Source organism: Rhipicephalus sanguineus, chromosome 3 (genome assembly GCF_013339695.2).
Source record: "Rhipicephalus sanguineus isolate Rsan-2018 chromosome 3, BIME_Rsan_1.4, whole genome shotgun sequence".
NCBI classification, from domain to species: Eukaryota; Metazoa; Arthropoda; class Arachnida; order Ixodida; family Ixodidae; genus Rhipicephalus; species Rhipicephalus sanguineus.
The window spans coordinates 70956586-70976561 of record NC_051178.1 but is presented as its reverse complement, the minus strand read 5'-3'; the positions used below and the strand labels follow the sequence as shown (position 1 = coordinate 70976561).

The 19976-nt window shown below is 47.0% G+C and overlaps 1 protein-coding gene across 1 annotated transcript in view; it reads left to right on the top strand.

Annotated features, from left to right (window-relative positions):
- Positions 1-3042: 3042 nt before the first annotated feature.
- The window catches only part of LOC119385557 (uncharacterized), a 27465-nt gene continuing 10531 nt past the window's right edge, over positions 3043-19976 (top strand). The window contains exons 1-3 of the mRNA XM_037652974.2: positions 3043-3054; positions 4021-4167; positions 5177-5452. Coding sequence (XP_037508902.2) covers positions 3043-3054; positions 4021-4167; positions 5177-5452 — 435 coding nt within the window. The remainder of the gene's footprint in view (positions 3055-4020; positions 4168-5176; positions 5453-19976) is intronic.

Genomic DNA, 19976 nt, shown 5'->3' with positions numbered 1-19976 from the left:
TGGTCATGACATGCACGAATTACAGTCCAACTTCACGGCCTTCTGGGCTTGTTGCTTTCCGTCAATCCCACTGTTTCTCCTGTTGGTTTTCATCGGATGTACTTAACCAAAATTGCAGGTCATATCATGAAAATCATGACACGCATGTCATGAACAGCATGATTTTCATGACATGGTCTCGGGGCGCTCGCGGGCGTTTAAATGAAGGGATACATACGAAAACTGTATGACGACTTTCTGTTTGACGAACATAACTGACACGTGGTAACATGAAAATCATGATATGTCATTCATGTATGACCCGATTTACATGCCACGCTCATGGCGCGCTAGCGGCCGTTTCGCAAGATTGATATACACCAAAATTGGTATTGTGCGATGTGACTTTATGAAGAACATGAATAACAGTTGGTAGCACGAAAACCATGACATCCATGACATGTAGTCATGATTTACAGCCACGCTCATGGTGCATTCGCGTCCGTTTCGCTTGCGTGATATACACCAAATTGGTGTTACGCGACACGACTGTATGACGAACGTAAGTGAGACGTGGTACATGAAATCATGACATGCAAGTCATGTACGGCCTGATTTTACATGCCACGCTCATGATGCGCTAGCGGCAGTTTCAGTAGATTGATATACCCAAAATTAGGTATTGCGCGATGTGACTGTATGAAGACATGAATGACAGTTGGTAAGGTGAAAACCATGACATGCATGTCATGTATGTCATGATTTAATTGCCACGCTCATGATGCATTCGCGGCCGCTTCGCTAGCTCGATGTACAACAAAACTGCTATGCGGCAAGCGACTGTACGACGACGGTAAATGAGACGTGGTACATGAAATCATGACATGCATGACTGCACGACATGATTTACATGTCATGCTCATGACGCACCTCGTGCCGCTTCGCTTGCGTGATACACCAAAATTGGTATTGCGCGCCGCGACTGCATGACGAACGTAAATCAGAGGCGGTAACATGGAAATCATGACATGCAGGTTATGTATGTCATGATTACATGCCGCGCTCATTGTGCATTCCCGGCCGTTTCGCTAACTTGTACCACCAATATTGGTATTGCGCGACGCCACTGTATGACGAACGTAAATGAAAGGTGGTATTATGATAATCATGACTGCGTGAATGTACGACATGATTTACATGCCATGCTCACGGCGCACTCGTGGCCGCTTCGCTAGATTGATACGCACCAAATTGGTATCCGCGCGCGACGATGACTGTATATGACGGGTGACTACATGTGGTAATGTATGGCATGTCATGTAATCAGCTCAGATTCACATGCTCATGATTCACGCTGCTCTCGTTCCCATTCGCCATCCTTTGAGCTCCTTTATATCCACCAAATTGGTATTGCGCGATGTGACTGTATGACGAATAAATGAGAGTCTTAACAATGCGAATCATGTTGCATGTCTGTACGTATGATTTACATGCCACTGTCATGGTGCGCTTCCGGCCGTTTTGTTGTCCGTGATATATACCAAAATTGGTATGGCATGACACGAGTGCGTGATGAAGCGACAGGTCAATGCTTTATATACCAGAATAATGCGTTTCATTGGCATGGTATACACTAGATTGTGCATGCGTGCGTGCATGGCAACATGCGATATACAGTTGGTGACTAGATGCCATGGCATGAATGATTTCATTTGGCTCAAAGACAACAGGCGATGTATGCAGATCTTTGCTGACTGCTTCGCATTACATCGATTCCCACAGTGCGTGGAATCTGCCGATTTTTTTTCTTGTTTTTTCGGTTGTCCATGTTAAAGCAACTAATTTTCTCAAGTTCTAAGCCCACTTCTACCAACCGAAACTACCTAAGAGGACGCTTACAATAAGCGCATTTACCGAACTTAGAGTACGGTGTCATTAGACCTGCGCGACTGTCCATCATGAAGTTCCGGAGCACCGACGGAGACATGTGTGCCGTCACTTTTGTGTACAAAGCATGAAAACTAACCGTTCCCCTCCACTTCTCTTATGAGCGCCGTGCGTGATCCCAACATAACCGTTTACACTACCTCTCTACGATGCGTGCGTGAACAACTGATCTCATGAAATCAGCCGTTAGAACATAAGACAACACTTAATGAAGTGCTAATGTCGCGGTTAGGGAACTGATGGTTAGCGTCACGATTTCTTAATATTTGTGCAACTCAAGGAAAGATAACATATGCGGAAGAGATGATAGTGTAATATACAGGGCATATGCTCCTTCTACGGAAAGGTTGTCCAACGGTTTGTCTTGACAAACTAAGATTAAAAAAAAAATAGTAGTGAATGCTGTAATAAAAATTTCTGCCGTTCAGATTCAGAATCGAACGCGTGATTATTAGACATGCCATAGCGTGTGCTACCGATTAACTTGACCACCTTGCTTCTTTGGTAGCTCACTTAAGTTCACTATGTGGGATGTTCTTGCATTTCGGCACCACCCGAAACATGGCCGCAATAATCGAGAACCACACCCACGGGCGTGATCCCAGCAAGCAAAACAGCATACTTGGTTAGCTACCACTGCTGGTGCTTAAAGTTGTTAGCCAAGGAGGCTGCACGTATTCATTTGACGGGCGGATAAACGCGCAAGTTCTCAGCGGTGCTTTCGTAGACGATTACAGGTAGCTGAAACGTACTGAATGGTGCACCCATGCGTTCCATAAGCGTCCCTGCGCAATACCGTCGCTCTCGACTTGCATGTCGAGATTAGTTCCGTAGTGGGCACGCCTCTACATAAAGTGAGTAGTCTAGGTGACACCCTGCACGACAGTGAAGTTTTGTAAGATGAGAGAGGAAAGAGGGCGCTCTAGAAAAACAAGCAAACTAAGTCGCAACTGCGTGTAGCGAATACGCAACAGCCAGAAAATGCCGCTGGCTGGAGTATAAAAGCAAGCTGCCCACGCGAATCGGTCAGAAGGCTTCCGCCGTCGCATCAACGTCACTCGGTGGACAGCAGCTTTCCTGGTATAAAAGACGTCCAGAATCTCCGTAAACGTCGAAATGTCGACAACGGTGAGAATTTTCTTAATGGTAACAATTCCGCTAAGGAGAATCTTTAGCTAAATCCTGTGTTCGTGCTGTAGAAGTTAAGTTTATTGAATACCAAGTGCGCAATGTGATCCAACTGCACTACATGTAACATTTACAAGGCCTGATTAATATCAGACTATCAATGACGAGAAAAGTAAAAGGTCCAAGGTGAGAGCAAGAGCTCGCTTACTTGACGCGTAAGAGCGGTGTCGACCGAGCGTCCCATTACATCGCAGCTATGCTACGTCAATACAGAATGGAGAACTCTACTGCGCATTATTGGTGGGTTTATATGCCTTTTACCAGGGCTGTATTTAATTCGGTGTTTGCTGTGTCAGTGATAAGTAATAAAGTTTGAGCGGAAGGGCGAGATATCCGCTTCCGCCCAGTCATAGATGGTGCTATACATATATGATGACTGTGAATGCCAAAGTAAAGGAAAAACAAATTAAAGGAGCCGCAGCAAACGCAAAAAGAAAGTAAGGAAGAAAAGAATCTCGAGAACGAATACAAACGTTCATTTTGAATAGCTGCATAAAAGTAGCATAAATACAGCACATGTAAAGACTTTGCATTCGAAATGGCAATGCAGTCTGGCATGAATTTCACAAAAAGCCAATACATGTAACTTACCGTCAAACAATGAGGCACTTTGGGGCTATAAAAAGACAGTGCAGTTGAAAACATTCGACTCACTATAAGAACGGCAATTATAGAAGCAATTTCAATGCCTCATACGTGCAGCTTTTTACAAGCATATCATGCGTAGCAAATCTATTCTTTAGTTCGCGTTGTAAACTGTGTACCATTATTAAACAACTTACTGGCTATGGGTACAATACAGAACAGTAATTTAGCTGCGTATACAGAACACGCAGGGAAGTCCCAAGGAGAACTTGATTTAATGTTTTCGTCCTGTCTAAGCAATCATTACTCGTGGAACTTTAGGTGCAACTGCTGCTCGTCTACGTCGTGGTTCAAACCCATGGACTACTCCACCACCAGCAGCCAACGCAAGCTGGATACCAGGGCGCTGGCTTCGGTGGCTACGCTGCTGCCGGGACACCTTACAGAGGATACGATGCCTACTCCTCTGTGGGTACCAAACACGCTCTGTTTATCGTTTTAACGTTGCGCATTTGTAAGACGGGTATGTCTGATCGCTTGTCATAGCAGGAGTGAAAAGTGGCCTGACCGCATCCCATGGCAGGAGTTACTATCCATTTTTTCAACAACTCGGTAACAAATAGATCCAGATATCTAGTTCTCTTATTTAGCCATAACAAACATGGATTGCTATTTGAGGGCATGCCTGTACCAACCTCCAGCCACTTTTTTTATCGAGCCTGACCCGTAGCTAACCCTCTAAAAGAGTGTGAGAACTGATGGCTCGGGAATGTCATATACCTTTTCTATGTTCCCGAAAGAGCAAGCCCTCACTACGACCTTAAGTATAGTGTCGTGCTCGATAGATCTGAATTGCACGCGACGCTCCGGCTCAGTCTCTAGGGCACAAACACACAAATAATTTCCAGCTTGGAAGTTGGCTGAACTTCTCGGGTGCAGAGCTTCGAGAATTACCGGGCTTGGTGCATGCACTCTACGTAGTGAGAACGACTTTCATCAAGCTTGGCAGCACGCCAGCGTTTGCCGTATTGCTGTTACTTCTTCCTTCGCCGCTCCTGGCATTCACGCTGTTCCTCGACAGGGCGATGTGTACGAGGCGAAAGCGCTGCGAAGCAGCTAGAATACTGAACTGGATTGCTAGGCTGGTTCTCATTTGCAATATGAAATATAATGACGTCACTCCACTCGTTGCACGCTGTCATTGTAATTGTGGTAGTTATTTCACTTGCACATTGGCAGAATAATGGAGGTGAACATCTTTTGTCTTATCTCTTACAGTCACCTCAGCCGACTGCTTTTGGCAGCAGCAGTGTGTATTACAAAGCTATGATTGATCTTACTGTAGAGCTGCTGTTCCACAGCTTAGCCACCAATAAACTAAGTTTATACGCGATCATAGCTTTCTGCTGCAGTGATTCGCTTCTGTAAGTAGGTGTACACGACAACTGAAAAAAGACCTCACGCTTATTTGTTTCAGCCACCTCAGCCGTACAGTTTCGGCTACGATAATGTGGACGAGTACGGTAACCGAATGTTCCGCAGCGAGCAGGGTGACTCCAACAACATCAAAACGGGGTCGTACGGCTACCGAGACGTCAATGGCCTCTACCGGCGGGTCAACTATGTGGCAGATGCGAACGGCTTCCGTGCCACCGTGGACACCAACGAGCCGGGCACTGCCCCAGGTGCCAGCGCCGACGCTGTCTTCAACGCTGCACCGGTCGTTCCACCGGTTCCCTCAGGACCTGCACAGGTAGTTGTACCTGCAGGCTACGCGGCTGGAGTTGCGACACCTTACAACGCTGGTGGATACAACGACTACGGAAGATACGGATACAACCCCTACTCAGGCGCTGCTGGAGCTTCCGGATACGCTCCGTACGGATCTATCGGATACACAGCTGGCGGCCCAGCACTCGGCGGACAAGCATATGGTGGTAGCGCTCCCTACGGTTACGGTGCAGCCGGTTTCAATGGAGGCTACGTGCCGGGTGCTTATGCTTCCGCTGCTGGATACGGAGGGTTGCCTTCCACTCACCACGGCTACCGCCGCCGTCGTTAATGACGCCTTATTGAGAACCATAGGTGAACCGGAGAACAGGTTTTTTAAAATAAAGTGAGTAAAGAAGTACCAATAGCCTGCCTTGATTATATGAAAAAACAAAGGTTCTAAATAGGTCTGAATGTCAGAAGTACGATAGGTGTTCTGTGTGTACAAATTCAGTGATTACCATAGGCAATCCATTATCTAGTTTGTAAAGATATGCACGAGCGCAAGCACAATTTAATGCTGTTTAAAATGTAACCTTCAAGTTAAAAGGTTACCGTCAATTGAGTGAGAACGGCAGAATCCGTCAGCCCATGACGGCACCTAAATTCTCATTGGCTGCGACGCCGAAGGCTTTGTGTGCGCTTCCACGAAGCTGACGGGGTAAACAATGTACACGTGGCATACACAGCGTTGCGTTAGGGGAGGGGGCACTGCTGAAACGCCACGTGCGTAACAAAAAAATTTCACCATCTCCCGCTAAAGGGGACCATGAGGCGATGCGAAGGCGGAGCACTTGCACGATCGCGTTCCGTTGGCGTTTGTTGGGCATGCTACCGAGCGCGCGTCGTGGAACGCGAATAGGAACACTACGCGCGTCGTGTCTTCCCTCTAGCCCGGCCTTTAATTCTCACAGGGCGAGTGGGGAACGCGGTCGACAGGCGCATGAGAGGGGGGCAAGCGTAGGAGAGGAGAGAGGAGGGGGGGAGGGCACGCGCATGCGTTGGCGCTCATCGCGGCGTTGCGCAGGAGAGACTTTCGGCATGTCCAGCCCGCATTTCAGAGGAGTCAACCAAAGCAAGCGCTGGACAACGCACGCAGCGCTCTACCCGCTTGCAGGAGAGAAGACTAGAGGAGGAGAGTAGTGCATGCGCCGCGAGAGCAGAAGCGAGAACGCAGGAGAAGCGCAAGCAGGTGCTCGGAGAGAAGTGGAGGGAGTAACGCGCAGCTGTTGGAGAGAGGGAAGGAGGAGATTTTCGCATGCATAGTGCGAGTGCGGACGCCCACGCCGCGACGCCCATACCCCCGAGCAAGAGATGCTTCGCATCTAAAACGTATGCTCAGCTATGAATGCTAAATGTATGCTTTGTTTTACGTGTGCGGCGTTGGGGGCTGCCATCCTCCAAAGGTCGAACGCGTACACAGTTTGCAGCCTGCAACGCCAACTTACCCCTCATTTATTCGCTTCTGAAGAGCACGCGAAAGACCACGAGCACATGTTTGAGTTTCAGTTTATTCAACCACGTGGCATGTACCCAAGAGTACAGTATACCCGTGGTTTGGCTTGACAGGAAAGCCGCATTTCACAGCATGACTGGCCCCTTAGCCCAGAAAATAACAAAATTACAAAAATAGAAAATTACAAATATACAGACAGCAGAAAGCGACAATACCGAAAGAAAAAACACGCATGTGGCCCATCAGAGAACATAATAAATAAAACTCTGAAATACACATAAACACTATTCATAACAAAGCAATGAATAAATGGACTGAAATAATTAAGCATACCAAACATCACCTAACATTCATGAACAACACAATCAGCACACCCGATGTAACGTACCAGCTTTAGACAATATACACACCATCATTTGTTAATTACAATTGTTCAAAACACCTGGAAGACGGTAATGCAATGTTTGGAGCCCAGACACACATACGGTATACGTATACGGTATGCCGTGGTGTGCGGGTGTGGCACATACTTGTATACCACGGGCCACGGTAAGCGGGTATGCGCCTGAGGTGATTGGCAGTTTATATCCTCCCAGGAACGGCGATAACTGACATTGGTCATTTAAATGCGAAAGCGTAAAGAAACAACGACATCGGCAGCGTTGACCCGACGAATGCAAAGAATGCAAATCAGAATCCCAGCAGGAATCGAACCTAAGCATTCTGCGTCGCAGTCAGATATTCCACGACAGAGCCACACCACGTCTTGAAACTGCTTTGCAAAAACGCCCTATGCAGGCGTAATATCGGTTCAACGTTAATTGAAGTTGCAGTGCTGGCTATGTAATTTTATAACAAAGCAGTAAAAATGCATATGTTTTCTTATGATAGAGGCCTCATGCCGGGTTGACTTCAATTGTGGTTCAAATGTTCGAGCCGCTTTTATAGAAGTCTAATAAAACATTACATTTGCATTCCTGTGATTCAGCAAGCTATATTGAAGTGTTGCTCGGCCCCGGAGGAAGACGCAAACAAAAGTTACGTATGATAATCACATCTTTGCACCGCAAAGCGCACTTCATTTCGATAATACTGACGACTGTGCACCAAAGGGAGTGCTAACGTTAAATCATACCAAAAGTTACCTTTTAATCGTCAGTGTAGTCAATGTGCCTGGTAAAGTCACGATGTGCACACAACTACTACGCTTACAAAAACACGTTGATCACCTCGCAACGCTAGGAAAAAACGCGCTCATTGCTTCGCATAAAACCGATTACCACAAGGTGTGAGATGTGCCGAATACTAGTACTTTTATTTCATTTTCAAATAATGTAGCCCAATGCAGGGCTATTGCAGGTGTGGGGTAGATAAATAGAAAAGGAAATAATTTAAACAGTAATATCTCAACAAGTGCTTCAACAGGAACATATATCGCCACCTCCTGAACACAATGGGGTACAAAATGAGACAAATAGAGGAGGATTGTCGTACAAAATTTCTCTGAAAAATCAGATAAATTATTTTCTTGAACCGCACCAAGCAGATCATTCCAGTATTGACTAACTCTAGGAAAAAAACTCTATTTCAACATATCATTGCGCGCAAAAAATGGCTGTAAGTTAAAATTGTGACCACGTCTAGTTGGCAGAACACTAGCATACGCGATGTAGTTATCATTAGATAGCCGGCATGATAAGTGAACAAATGAATGCAAAAGTTTCATAGAGTCGATGTCACGTCTGGTGCATAATGGAGGTAACTTTAAAGACGTCATTGCAGATAAAGGGGAAAAATTCACGGTCATCGCGATGACAGGTCAAACGAACAGCCTTCCTTTGCACAGACTCAATTTTATTCATGTCACATAGTTTGCATAGATTCCACACGCATGAAGCGTACTCTAATATTGGGCGAGTGAGCGTTTTTGTACGGGTCGGTCCACTATTGGCGTGAACAGGCAAGCGCGTAGCTCACGTTCCTCGCAGCGCCATGCACAGGAAGCGGCAAAAAACAAGCGCATGCGCAAAGCGACGTAGGGGCGGCACTTGTCCCGCGTCGCCTGCTTCTGAACCATCCCTTCATGATCGACGTATGTATACCCCGCGGTAGTAAACACGGACGACAAGAAGATACAAGACAAGCGCAGACTATCAACTTTTTCTGTTTCTGTCATATATATGTGGTTTGTGAAAAATAAACCTTCAGTTGATAGTCTGCGCTTGTCCTTGTATCTTCTTGTCGTCCGTGTTTACTACCGCGGGGTATACATACGTCGATCATGAATCACCAACTCGCCCAATCGTCCACCTTGACTATCCCTTCACATTGCTCGCGCGTGCCCGGCTGTCACGGCCCTGGCGTGCAATTGCACAGCCACGCAAAAAAAACGGTTTGGGCGAATCCCTCTTTATGAATGTCTACACCGAGGAATAAGGGGTGTATAGGAAGTTAACGGAGATTTACCGCGCTGCAAGGCCGTCAGTGCGAATGTCTTTTGTTTTATTTCGGCTTTCTGTTCCTGAATACCTGAAATGAACATTGTAATCTCCTGATTGCATGCCATGCGTGAGGTGCAATGTGTCGCTCAAAATTTTCGCATGGCTCTTGTCGTGCGATTGCACGACAGGGCGGCTGCCGCGCGCGAGCAGCGCGAAGGGGTGGTACAGTCGAGCGCGATATGAAGGTTATCGCACTAGCGTCAATCGGCCTAGCGTCCCAGGGGCCTAGCGGCACGTTTCGGAACAGTGAAAATCAAGGATATGCATTCTTCTCGCCCTCGCTGGCTGTTCCATGCTACAACAATCGCCCTTACGACGAACTCTACACTGTTTCTCTCTATTTGAAGCTTTCCATATGTTGCGGTCAAGTATAGTCTTCGTTGGCGCTTATCTCCGCGGACGACAAGAAAATTCCTGGGAAAGATCTGGCAAAGTTGGTGCTTGGCACTGCTTCGTTTTAACGGCTTGCTTATATATCGCGTTGTCATAAAAAACTGAAAATGTGCCTTCCTCAGACGAGAGTGATCGCTGCTTAAGGAACAGCAAAAAGAGTGAGTGAAGCTTGGCTGATACGTCCCTCTCCCCGAAAGAGTATTCTGGGTCGTGGCGACGTTGTAGTTCGCGCAATCACCTTCAAATCGCGCTCGACTTTTACAATAGCAGACGACGCGCGTCATGCGCCGACCCTGCGTCGTTTGCGCATGCAGTTGCGTTTCGCCGCTTCCTGTGCGTGGCGCTGCGCCGACCACGAGCCACGCGCTCGTATGTTCCCTGTAAACAGTGGACCGACATGTACATTAGCAATTTGGTGCATTTTGGAGGTGTAGATGACGTAGGTCTTAAATAACCTAATTTTAGTGCTTTACTGTGTTTTTTAGTTATAAAAATTAAATAATTTAACTTGTTTAGGTACTGTCACAAATAATGTCTTTTGCCATCTTAAGGTGCCTGCAACTCCGGAAGAAGTAATTGTGAAGGCATCGAACAAATTTCACATTTGTCTTATTAGATGCGAAGTATCTTAAGGCGGAGCTCAATCTGGTGGTGGTGGTGGTGGTGGTGTGCGGCGTGACCAACCTTACTGCGCATGCGCATACCCTCTTCACTCACCCTCCCCCCTTCCCTCTCCCCCTCTCCACTTCCCCTCTCCCCTCTCCCTTTCCACTCTTCCTCTGAAACGCGGGCTAGACATGCCGAAATTCTCTCCTGCTCAACGCTGCGATGAGCTCGAGCGCATGCGCGTCCCCTCCGCTTCTCTCTCCACTCCTACGCTGCCCCCCTCTCGCCCGCCTGTCGACCGCGTTCCCCGCTCGCCCTGTGAGAATGAACGGCCAGGCTAGAGGGAAGACAAGACGCGTGTAGCGTTCCTCTTCGCCTTCCACGACGCGAGGTCGGTAGCATGCCCAACGAACGCCAACGGAACGCGATCGTGCAAGTGCTCCGGCTTCGCATCGCCTCATGGTCCCCTTTAGCGGGAGATGGTGTAATGTTTTTCAGGATTTCGAACACATTTCTTGAAATACGTGGTATATCATTCATGTGGAGGCAATGCATGGTGGGCAGACACCAGGGCTTTACATAAAGCATATTTTATTGTACGACAGTAAAGTCAGTGAACTGTCACGGTGGTAGGCAAATAAATATATCAGTGATTGATGGCTGACTGAACAAAATATAAGGCATTGACGTATGATCTGTCGCATTATTAGAGTTTTTAATATGGCAAAGAAAACAAAATACAGGATAGAACGCTTGCTTATACACCTTATATATATATATATACACATGTATATATATATATATATATATATATATATATATATATATATATATATATATATAGGCTTACGGTAACAAAATTTCAGTAGAAATAGAAAATTTCAATGATGAATTTGACACGGCAGCAATTTTTGTCAGAACGGTTCATTACGTCGGAAGCACTCATGCCTATGTCTCGGGGAGGACAATGTCGTGCTGAAGTTCGGCCATGCTGAAGTTCGGCCGCACAGCTGAGCGCCGCACGATGCGCCCAACCTCGGCTTGTTTCTCATATATTGCAGAGGTTGAAGCCTTGGTGAGCCTCGATCGCTGCTTACTGTACGTGCTCTGTTTTCCCGCGCGCCTGGTGTGGTGGTCGCGTAACTTCGAGTATCGGACAAGCGTAGAAGCCAGAAGCAACCAGCAAAGTTCATTGCCCCAAGGCACGCATTCTTTAACAAGCCAGCCTTACCACAGCAAGTATTCACAGTTATCGAATAAGATATGTTTGTGTTATCTTGCGTATGCCTGACACTGTAATTGTAATTCATTTCTAAGCAAATGTTTACTGCAGGTGTGGACATTACTTAACGCTAGAAGAACTTGCTGTTGGGCCAGTTGGTAGCTCACGTCGCCAAAATAATTAGAGCGGCATTCGGCTCGCCACACTCGCATACACACGCGCAATAACAACCTCAAGCCTAGCTCATAGTTGTCTAATAATTCTCAATTGCCATAAGTGGTTCTCCTTTCGCGCAAAACGTCGTATTTTCTATTTTTATTATTTCATTACAGACAGTAAAATGCTGAACAAGGTTTCTGAGTAATAGACTGCAATAGGTTCCTCCCTGGATAGCAAACGCTAAAGCACTTCTCGTAACTATTGGCACAGTTTCGCGCACTTTCCTCGCGTTATCACCGCGGTGCACGCGCGTTATCAGCATGACATAGCATTCTTGATAGGAGGGTGACGAGAGCCGGGTTTTCAAGAAAGGAAACGCGAGCAAGTCTGATGATGATTATTGTTGTGTGGCAGAAATACTCTACAAATACTGGATTGATTCTCAGAGTGTAGAGCATCCGTCACCTATCGTCGCGGACCGAGATGTCGTGGGTTCCCCTCCCGTTTAGGGAACTTTTTTTCTCGTTTTTTTTTCTTTGCCATCTCATTATGTACATTTTGCTGACGTATTTCCGTGACGGAAATACGTTATGAGAGTCTTGGTTGACCCCGGCATAAAACACTATCGTGTTAAAAAACATTAGGCGTGATAAACCATTACTCCATGACTTCGACTTTCAGTAGGCACAACACTTGCCCGTGTAATTTTCTTGCACTCCTCTCAGTTACCATTTTGTTAGCGCAACAGTGTAGCCGATATGGGAACAGACTTCAGTGCTCTCTTCCTGAAAGTGTCTCCTTTACAGGCTTCGTCAAAATAGCAATAGGACGTGAGATTCCCGCTGACAATTAAATTTTTTTATTTGACCATCTATTGTGATTATTACCAGGCTTGCTTACGAAAGTTGCGAACTCACGATCATGCTGCTCGTTAATAAACGTAACAAAATAAGCGCATCTATTATGTGTTATGAACTGTTCTCCGAATAAAATACACAAAAGCGGAACATGGAAACCTTAAAAAAAATAGTATGCGATCTTGTGCAGACTTTTTTTTTGTCTGAGGTATAGAAATATTGAATAATGTAGTCAATTGTGAAAACTCTAACGAACCATTTCTTGTTTTTCGGTTTTCCATGTTAAAGCAACTAATTTTTCTCAAGTTCAAAAGCCCACTTCTACCAACCGAAACTACTTAAAGAAGGACGTTCAATAAGGTTGAGAGCTGGGCTAGTTGGTGACTGATCATTATGCCTATATGGTTAGGTAGCGCACTTTTGACGGGGACAAAAGAAACGTGTCGTGTCGTGTCCTTTCTGTTTCTTTTGTCCCCGTCGAAAGTGCGCTACCTAACCATATAGGCTTAAAGAAGGACGCTTGCACTATAAAGTGAGTTTGTCCAACATTAGAGTAACGGTGTACAATAGACCTGCGCGACTGTCAATCATGAAGTTACGAAGCACAGAAGGACAAATGTGTGCCGTCACTGTTGTGTACAAAGCAGGAAAACTAACTAACTCCACTTCTCTTATGCGCGCCGTGCGCGAATCCCAAACAATAATCGTTCACGCGCCCCCTCTACGATGCGTGCCGTGAACAAACCGATCTCAATGAAATCAGCCATAAGAAACACAAGAACCACAGTGAATGAAGTGCTCATGCCGCAGTTAGGAAATTGAAGGCTAGCGCCACGAATTTCTCAATATTTGTGTAACCATCAAGGGAAATAAACAATATGCGGAATAGATGATATTGTAATATACTGCGCATATGCTCATTGTACGGAAAGGTTGTCCCATGGTTGTCTTGAAGAATTAATGATCTAAATATCTTTTGAATGTTGTAATAACAATTTCTGCGGTTTCATGTTAAAAAAAATGTCCCCACCTCCCCGAAGAGAATCGTGAGGAAATGCGAATGGATTTCTTGCGCCGAGAGGGTACCGTTGCCGTCAGACATTCGCCTTCACCGACTTCTGCCATCGCCTTGAGAGGCGCCCACCCCGCCACGGTGGTCTAGTGGTTATGGCGCTCGACTGCTGACCCGAAGGTCGCGGGATCGAATCCCGGCCACGGCGGCTGCATTTTCGATGGAGGCGAAAATGTTTGAGGCCCGTGTACTTAGATTTAGGTGCACGTTAAAGAACCCCAGGTGGTCGAAATTTCCGGAGCCCTCCACTACGGCGTCTCTCATAATCATATCTTGGTTTTGGGACGTTAAACCCCAGATATTATTATTATTATTACTGAGAGGCGCCCAGCCAGCGAACGGTCGAGAGCGAGGCGCGAGCCGACGGGAGAGTGGGGCGCAGGGAGGAGAGAGAGCGAACGGCCAGAGAAGGAGCGGCGAAGCACTGCACCTACCCTCTCCTACACTCTCTCGCACCACATGATCCAGTTGCTAGGGGCGAGGATAAGCGCGCGCACCCGCAGCTGTTGCTATGTGAGAGGGCGCCGTGGACAACGCCGGACGCCTGACATAGCCCGACTAAGAAATGCATTTGCATTTAAAACCATTGCCTGATTAATACACATGTCATAGCATGCGCTTACGGATTAACTTTGACCACCTTCCTTCTTTGAAGCGCACAGAAAGTTTACTGGATGGGTGTTTTTGCATTTCGGCACCACCGAAATGTGGCCGCAATAATCGAGAACCACACCCGCGGGCTTGAGCCCAACAGCACAACATCATACTTGCTTAGCTACCACGGCTGGTACTTAAAATTATTAGCCAAGGAGGCGGCACGTATTCATTTGACGGGCAGGTAAAAGCACATGTTCGTAGCACTGCTTTCGTAGACGATTACCGATAGCTGAAACGTTCGAAATGTTGCACCCATGCTTTCCTTAAGCGGCACTGCCTAATACCGTCGCTCTCCACTTGAATGTCAAAACTAGTTCCGTAGTCAACACGCGTCTTACGTAAAATGAGTAGTGAAGGTGACACCCTGCACGACAGTGAAGTTTTGTAAGATGAGACAGGAAAGAGGGCGCTCTGGAAAAACAAGCAAAACTAAGCCGCAACTACGTGTAGCGAATACGCAACAGCGAGTCACATGTCGCTGGCTGTAGTATAAAAGCAAGCTGCCAACGAGAAGTGGTCAGAAGGCATCCGTCGTCGCATCAACGTCGCTCGGTGGACGGCAGCTCTCTTGGTTTCAAAGACCCTCACGATCTCCGTAAACGTCGAAATATTGAGAACGGTGAGAACTTTCTTCATGCTAACAATTTCGCTCAGAAGAATCTTTAGCTAAATCCTGCCTTGGTGAAGTAGAAATTAAATTTAATGAATACCAAGTGCACAATGTGATCCGACTGCACAGTAATGTGATCCGACTGACAGCAACATTTACAAAGTCTGGTGCATATCAGGCTATCAATGATCATGAAATTAAAAGGTCTAAGGTGAGAGCAAGAGCGCGCTTAGTTGACGCGTAAGAGCGGTGTCGACCGAGCGTCCCAATTACATCGCAGCTAGGCTACGTCAATACAGAAGGGAGAACTCAACTGCGCATTGTTGGTAGGTTTTATATGCCTTTTTATTAGGGTGTATTTAATTCAGTGTTGTTAATCAGCGATAAGTCAATAGGTTTTAGCGGAAGGCGAGATCTCCGCTTCCGCCCAGCCATGCAGGGTGCTAACCAATGATGAAACTGAATGCCAATATTAAGGAAAAGAACTAAGGAGCCACAGAGAACGCAAGAAGAATATAAGAAAAGAATCTCGAGAACACATACAAATGTCCGTTCTGAATAGCTGCAAAAAAGGAACATAAGTACAGCACATACAGAAGACTTCACATTCGAAATGGAAAAGTATGGCATGAATTTCACAAAAAGCGAACACAAGTAACATGTAGTGAAACAATGAGGCATTTCGTGACTATAAAAAAAACAGTGCAATTGGTAACGTTCCGCTTACTGCACAACGGCAATTATAATAAGCAATTTCAATGCATCAGACGTTGCAGCTTTTTACAAGCATATCTTGCGTAGCAAATCTATCCTTTATTTCGCCTTTTAAACTGTGAACCAATATTAAACGACTTACTGCCTATGATACAATATAGAACAGTAATTTACGTGTGTATACAGAACATGCAGGACAGTCCGAGTAGAACTTGATTTAACGTTTTCGTCCTGTCTAAGCAACCAACATTTCTTGTGGCACTTTAGGTGCAGCTGCTGTTCGTCTACGTCGTGGTTCAAGCCACGGACTACTTCATCACCAGCAGCCAACGCAAGCCGGATACCAGGGCGCTGGCTTTGGTGGCTACGCTGCTGCCGGGACACCTTACAGAGGATACGATGCCTACGCCTCTGTGGGTACCAAACACGCTATGTTTATCGTTTTAATGCCGAGCATTTGTAAGAGAGGAGTGTCTGATTGCTTGCCATGGCAGGAGTGACAAGTGGTCTGATCGCATGCCATGGCAGGAGTGACTATTCATTTTTTAACAACTCGCTAACAAATAGATCCAGACATGTAGTTCTCTTATTCAGCGATAACAAACATGGATTGCACTTTGAGGGTATGCCTGTACCAACCTCTAGCCACTTTTTTGTCGAGCCTGAGTCGCAGCTAACCCTATAAAGAGTGTGAGAACCGATGGCTCGGAAATGTCATATACCCTTTCTATGCAGCCCACAGTAATTTTAGTTGTCAGATATATTTTGTGAAGTGTCCCCTTACTTTCTGTCTTTCATTCAGTCATTATTTATTTAATTCTAAGACACTTTGTAACAGAAAACTGTATGTTATTAGGCAATTTTCCTGTGACTATCGGTTAAAATGCGAACAAAAATGCGCTTTCTTGCATATTAAGATGGCGACATTTGAATGCAAGCTAATATTTGTACGTTTGTCGTCTGTAAGTGTTTACATGGTAGTCGCGTTCTGTCAAACCCGGCAAAACGTTATGCTAAGCTAGATAACGCTTCCTTGCGAAAGCACATAGGAAAAACTTGGACAACGGCGTGGCATTGAATGCAACACCGATCAATGACGGCACTGCTGAGTAAATAAAAAAACTCAAACTGCAAACAATGCTCCTGCTTTTCTGCCATGCAATGTTCCGGAAAGAGCAAGCCCTCAGTACGACCTTAAGTATAGTGTCGTGCTTGATAGATCTGAATCGCACGCGACGCTCCGGCTCAGTCTCTAGGGCACAAACACACAAATAATTTCCAGCTTGGAAGTTGGCTGAACTTCTCGGGTGCAGAGCTTCGAGAATTACCGGGCTTGGTGCATGCACTCTACGTAGTGAGAACGACTTTCATCAAGCTTGGCAGCACGCCAGCGTTTGCCGTATTGCTGTTAGTTCTTCCTTCGCCGCTCCTGGCATTCACGCTGTTCCTCGACAGGGCTATGTGTACGAGGCGAAAGCGCTGCGAAGCAGCTAGAATACTGAACTGGATTGCTAGGCTGGTTCTCATTTGCAATATGAAATATAATAACGTCACTTTACTCGTTGCACGCTGTCATTGTAATTGTGGTAGTTATTTCACTTGCACATTGGCAGAATAATGGAGGTGAACATCTTTTGTCTTATCTCTTGCAGTCCACCTCAGCCGACTGCGTTTGGCAGCAGCAGTGTGTATTAGGGTGTGAGTGATCTTAATACTAGAGATCTGTTCCACAGCTTAGCCAACAATAAACTAAGTTTATACGCGATCATAGCTTTCTGCTGCACTGATTCGCTTCAATAAGTGGGTGTACATGACAACTGAACAAAGGCCCCACCCTTATTTCTTTCAGCCACCTCAGCCGTACAGTTTTGGCTACGATAATGTGGACGAGTACGGTAACCGACAGTTCCGCAGCGAGCAGGGTGACTCCAACAACATCAAAACGGGGTCATACGGCTACCGAGACGTCAATGGCCTCTACCGGCGGGTCAACTACGTGGCAGATGCGAACGGCTTCCGGGCCACCGTTGACACCAACGAGCCGGGCACCGCCGCTGGCGCCAGCGCCGACGCTGTCTTCAACGCTGCACCGGTCGTTCCACCGGTTCCCTCAGGGGCTGCACAGGGAGTTGCAACCTGCAGGCTACGCGGATGGGGTTGCGGTACCTTACAACGCTGGTGGCTACAGCGGCTACGGAAGATACGGATACAACCCCTACCCAGGCGCTGCTGGCCCTTACGGATATGCTCCGTACGGACGTATCCAATACGCTGCTGGCGGCCCAGTACTCGCCGGACAAGCTTATGGTGGTGGCGCTCCCTACGGCTATGGTGCAGCCGGTTTCGGTGGAGGCTACGTGCCGGGTGCTTATGGTTCCCCTGCTGGATACGGAGGGTTGCCTTCCGCTCACCACGGCTACCGCCGCCGTCGTTAATGATGCCCTATAGAGAACCATAAGAGAACCGGAGAAAAGGCTTCTTTTTAATAAAATGAGTAAAGGAGATCAAATAGCCTGCCTTGAATATGTGAAAAAACAAAGGTTCTAAATAGACGTGATACCTGAATGTCAGAAGTACGATAGGTGTTCTGTGTATACAAATTCAGTGATTACCATAAGCAGGCCATTATCTGGTTTGTAAAGAACGCACCAGCGTAGCACAATTTAATGCTGTTTAAAACGTAACCTCCAAGGTAAAAGGTAACCTCAATTCAGTGAGAATGGCAGAATCCGTCCGCCCACGACGGCGCCTGAATCACCATAGGCTGCGACACCACGTCACGTGCGCGCTTCCACGAAGCGCACACGTGACCACGGAGGACTGGGATATTGCCCTACACTGCGCAGCTTTCGCGTACAATTAATCGCGGCACGACACAGTAGGATTTTCACCTGTCTACCTATAGTACGGAAGAGAGCTGACTTTACCACTGGACACAATCATTTCAGCCAATACCCCGTCCACCAGCGAGTATACACGAGGCGCTATAGCGCAAGCCGGCCATCTCCGTCAGCTGGCCCGCGCTCGTCTGATGACGTCGCAAACCAACCAACGGCAACAGTACGATGCTTGACATTGAGACGCACATTTCGCTCCCCGTACCCTCGTGCTACTCTGGTCCCCTCATCGTTGCGTAGGCCGTCGTAAAAAACTGACCGTATACTGGGTGAAGTGACACCTGTTAAGTATGAGATTAGCTCCATCTGCCCATCTTCATCTGTTGTTTGGTCCAGTGATGTCATTCACGTCTCAAGGCTTAGGCCCTACAACACTGCTTGTGAAAACGACATTTAAAGCTCCGGGACGGGGCTTTCGCCGCTGGGGGTAAAGCTACGTACCAGTGGCATCGCGACCAAGAAGGCAGAAGAGAAGGAGGACCAAAAGATATGCTGGTGCGAGCTGTTCCTATCGGCAGCGCTGCTCGCCCGACCTGTTGTACATACATCAATACTATTGAAGTCTGTGTCTTCCCCGTAACTACATGAAGCCAGAAAAACGGCCTGGAGCGCACCATGAGAGTGGCATGTAAGTCAAACCGTACCTCACATGCATCTTATGATTTTTATTTTACTGCTTGTCAGTTATGTTCGTCATGTAGTCATGTAAGACCATACCAAATTTTTAGGGGCGAAGCACCTTAGGGTCTTGGCGTGTGGGCGTGCATTGTGCATCGTCGTCTGCTTTCGGGACGGTCCTTTTGCTTGAGCTCAAGAGAAGGCGCCACCGCCTCAGCGCTCGCCGTGTGGCGAGAGGGATCGAACGGTGCGCGTTGACTATGGAAACGCTCGTTCTACGATGAACGCTGAACTACCAGCTCGCAAGTAACGGAACGCGCCCTCGCCAGCCGACGATGGCAGCATCTGCTAGCGACTTTCTTGATTGAAAAAAACGTGCCCCCACCTCCTCGAAGGGAATCGTGAGCAAATGCGAATGCATTTCTTGCGCCGAGAGTACACGGCGTAGTAATTTTAATGGCGCGCTGAAGTGTCTCCGTTTTGGACGCCTCTTTCAACGAACGCTTCCTACGTGCGTTCGTAATCACCTCAGGGATGTTGCCACCGCCTTCAATGCCGCACAAACGCGTTTAGAACGCACTGTTTGCAGGCTGTGCCAAGGCAGCACAAATGCTACAAGCGCCTTTCAAACGCACTGCATTGAGGCGGTGGCGCAGGAGAAGAGAGAGCGAACGGCGAGAGAAGGAGCGACGAAGCACTGCACCTACCATCTCCTACACGCGTCTCCACCACAGCGGGAGCTCCG